The 3963-nt window shown below is 31.7% G+C and overlaps 1 protein-coding gene across 1 annotated transcript; it reads right to left on the bottom strand.

Moving 5' to 3' along the window:
• Positions 1 to 1566: 1566 nt before the first annotated feature.
• On the bottom strand, positions 1567 to 3743 carry LOC139481719 (complement C1q-like protein 4). The gene is made up of 3 exons (XM_071265206.1): positions 3624 to 3743; positions 3028 to 3081; positions 1567 to 1982 (listed from the first exon to the last, which is right to left on the bottom strand). Exons 1-3 carry the CDS (start codon positions 3697 to 3699, stop codon positions 1588 to 1590), a joined length of 525 nt encoding a protein of 174 aa, XP_071121307.1. The 5' UTR covers positions 3700 to 3743; the 3' UTR covers positions 1567 to 1587.
• Between the last annotated feature and the right edge of the window lie 220 nt (positions 3744 to 3963).

The following is a 3963-nucleotide window of genomic DNA, read 5'->3' as shown; positions in this document are numbered from 1 at the left end:
ATCGTAAACTTGGATATGTATGATAGCTCGTTTCAAAGCTGTGACATTTTCATATATGTGGTTAAATTTGCGGGGTACGAAGTGAGATTACTCTTTTCGTCAATTAGCATACATCCCTTCGTCATGCGGCTCCTCTTGGTAAACAAATCCCATTTTGACACAATAAGTTTTTTGAAAATTTATAACTTAGAACACATTTATTAGATCCTTAGTTTTTACACATTTATTCTATGTTCCTCTACTTCACCAATCACCACAAATGGTTAAGCTCAGTTATTTGTAAACAACAGAAACATGTCCAATATCACTACACCGAGATTGTTTGTTTACACACAACTTTTGAGTTCCTCATTTCGAGGCGCATTAGGGATATTGACCCAGCTCAAACATCAAAAGAAAGGACAAATCTCATATCTCTGACTTTGTATAAAAATATCCTATATAAGCCATTGACGGATATAATCCGGTGTTATAGCTTGCTAAACCTCCAACTTTTATGACAGTCTTATAGAAATTCCATAGTTATCAACGGTACCAGGATTTTAATTTAGACGCGCGTTTCGTCTACATAAGGCTCATCAGTGACGCTCAGATCAAAATAGTTATAAAGCCAAACAAGTACAAAGTTGAAGCGCATTGAGGACCAAAAACTTCGATGTATTGTCAACAATGAGTTAGCAAAACAAACATATATTAGGTAAACATGTCCAAAATTGGGAAAGACCGCCAACATTGTGATAATCGTAAACACAAAAACAGATTATTTAAAAAAAAAATATACACAAAATGGCATATAGATAAAGCAAATAAACAAATATGAAAGACAAGACTACAAAAAATGACCACAGATTATTTATAAAATGGCGGTATATATAACGATGCCCTTCAATGAAAAGTAAACCAAAGACGCACAAAATCCAGTCATTACAAAAAAACTAACCAGTTTACTAGTTAAATTTACTTTTTATTAGAAATGAGGAAATGTCGTACGATTGCTAGTAAGACTTATTTTCATCAGAAACCAATTGACGCTGATGTAAGCATTAAAAGGTCACCAAACGTCAACTAACAATGACTTGAAGCAAACAAAATTTCTTATAGTACGGTATAAAATGCCTACGATATTTAAAAAATTGAAACAGAAAATCCAGCAACATAAATTATGAGAAAACAATCAACAAAAAACAAAACACAGCAACAAATGGCAACTTCTGCTTTTTAACAGACACGTTGATACTTGACTTTTCAAAGTATATTGACGATGAAGGACCCCTTTCTTTTACTTGGAACAATTCTTTAACAGTACGACATTATATGTCCTGTCATGTACCTTTTATTTCTTCTCTGGTCGATATTTAAATTTGCAAGTTTGATTTCTCAAAACACTAGTTCGACGTAACACTCCTTCCTACAAGTATCTTTAATAATTTCAAACTCCCTAGAGCACATCAGGAACCAGAAGGGGTGTCATTTATTTTTTTCTGTTATGTTATTCAAAAAGACAGTACACAGGGAGAATAGTAATTATAGCAAGTTCACAAAATAATAAATGAAACTATAAACAACTTGGTTTGATATATTTTTATTTCATTCAGTTATAAGGTACGCTGAAAACATTGACCAGTGGCTGCCAAATACCTCCTCACCACTTGCATTGTCATGGCGTATTGTCAGTTTATCACCCGTCGTTAAGTTCATCACAGTATTCAAAGTCCCTTGCGACCAGTTGGTTCCAAACGCCCCAACATTTGACTGACCATTCTTCCACATATGACAGTGTAGATGTTTTCCATTTACAGCCATGAGAGAACTTGACACCAAATATAGACCATCCCTTGGTACTGTGAATATACCTGTTGCAGGATTATAGATATTCCCCGTGTTCAGCCTGATTTTGTCAAATTTTATAACTTCGCCTGCTGCAAGAGCTTTATGAGTCGTAAGCGATACAGAAAATGCAGGGAGGGTTTTCCTTGTAAAACCTAAGAGCAAATAAAAAATATTAGATTCTTCTTATTGTTATATATCCTTGTGTAATGTGTTTTCGTACTAATATCAATTTCCACTGTTGAGTTTGTATTCACGTATGTACTCAAATTCTAAAATCTTATTCCCACGAATGATTTTAGGTATCTAGATTTTTTTGTCAAGGCTTACTACGATTTTTTACTATTTCCGATTAATTTTCGATTTTTGTATGTAAAAAAAGGCGTCATGTGTTTTCGTATGAAGTAAAACAATGATAAATACACGGACAGCAAATGACTTTAAAATCTGGAAATGATTTTCTAAGGTCGTTGTTTTGATCATTGTTTGAATCACAAAAAAAAATAATTTAAGGTTGGCACTAGGTTTATACAAAAGACATTTTTTTTGGCAGTTTTTAATATTTGTAATTAAATGTAAAAATTGAAGACTGTTTTCATCTTTATGTATTAAGGATGTATAAAATGAATGTAAAATATATAAGAACCCTGTTGATTTTAACTCGTTGTTTTGTAATAAAAAGGACCATGACATTTACATATCTTGAAGATATGCTGCCTGTCAGACAAACGACATAGCTATACCTTATGTAACCCCTCAGAATTTTTCCCAACAACTATTTTAGAGCTGCATATTTTAGACATTTAATAAAAATGGCTTAACTTGTTAGTTTTGTTAAATTTGTTCATTTCATTAACATTTTTTAAAGCGACGTTGAATGTATTTTACATCTGTCAAGTTGTAGTGTTGCTGTTGTTCCAAATACAGAAACCAAAAAACACCTCACAATATACGCATTTGCAATCCGGATCCAAACCGCGGAAATGTGGATGATACGAAAACATATGACATGATGATAGCATAACAGAAGAAGAAGGTGTAAAAAAAGTCAACACATTTTGTAAAAAAATTGTACTTTCAATACTTTCTCAAACGGTGCCATTATATTAAGAAGATAAAACGATTCAAATGTCTGTAAAACACACAATTCATTAAACCATATGAACCTTTAAGCTAAAAAAATGACAAAATTATGCATACCATGTTTTCGACATTTACACAACATGTCCAACAGGTCTTCTGATAAACTATTATCTACAACACGAGGTACACATAAATAATCATAAAATGTAACAAATATTTATCAATGTTAAATCAAAATTAAAAGTTATTCAATTTGATCAACAAATTAACAAAGGTGAAAAGAAAAGAAACAGTTTGTCGAATAAATCATAAAATCATAAATTACATAACACACATACCGAACTTCGAGGAAAAATTCAAATGGTAAAATCAAAAACTCAAAATCATTAAACGAATGGAAAACTTTTATCGCCAACGTCAGGGAATACAATAACTCATGTTATTACAGTCCGCATATCTTACTAAAACAATCCACAATCTCCTGCAAACAAAGTACAAATATTTATTGTTGCAAATATTGGTTTGTCATACCTTAGAAATAACCATCACGAATAATATTGAGAATTCCCGACAAAGGTAAATCCAGAATAGCTCTTCGGACTCATGAAAATTATAACGTGTTTTCATTTTTAACAGAATACACCTCTTTACATAGTTTAAAATTTGCATTAACTGTTTAATGATAGGTAAATGTCTTTATCAATTATGTTTACCTTTCTTGCAAACTGAAAGAATTTGGCCTATTTGCATGATGACGATCATAACAACTATACTGACTACACCCTTCATCTTCGTCAAAGCACTGTTAGAAACTTCGTAGAAAGTAACTGAAGTGGTGTGGAAGTCGGTCTACATTATATCACTGAATTGCATGCATCAATATATAACATGCAATTTAACTGTAATTGTATACTGCATTTAAATAATGCAAATACAATTTACTTATACAAGATAAGTTTATCAAAAAAATTTCCAGTTGAAACTACATAACATGGATGAAAGCAATTATTGAATTTACACGATTAATTGAAATCAATTAAAAAAATCATCACA

This window comes from Mytilus edulis, chromosome 7 (assembly GCF_963676685.1).
Source record: "Mytilus edulis chromosome 7, xbMytEdul2.2, whole genome shotgun sequence".
Lineage (NCBI taxonomy): Eukaryota > Metazoa > Mollusca > Bivalvia > Mytilida > Mytilidae > Mytilus > Mytilus edulis.
Note: the sequence above shows the minus strand (reverse complement) of the source record. Positions and strands in the feature narration are given on the sequence as shown.

Excerpts from the sequence above, each read along its gene's own strand:
- LOC139481719 (XM_071265206.1), bottom strand. The coding sequence starts at position 3,699 with ATGAAGGGTGTAGTCAGTATAGTTGTTATGATCGTCATCATGCAAATA. Across the intron at positions 3,082-3,623 it reads TCTTTCAGTTTGCAAGAAAG|ATAATAGTTTATCAGAAGAC; the intron begins GTAAACATAATT and ends CTCGTGTTGTAG. Across the intron at positions 1,983-3,027 it reads GTGTAAATGTCGAAAACATG|GTTTTACAAGGAAAACCCTC; the intron begins GTATGCATAATT and ends ATTTGCTCTTAG.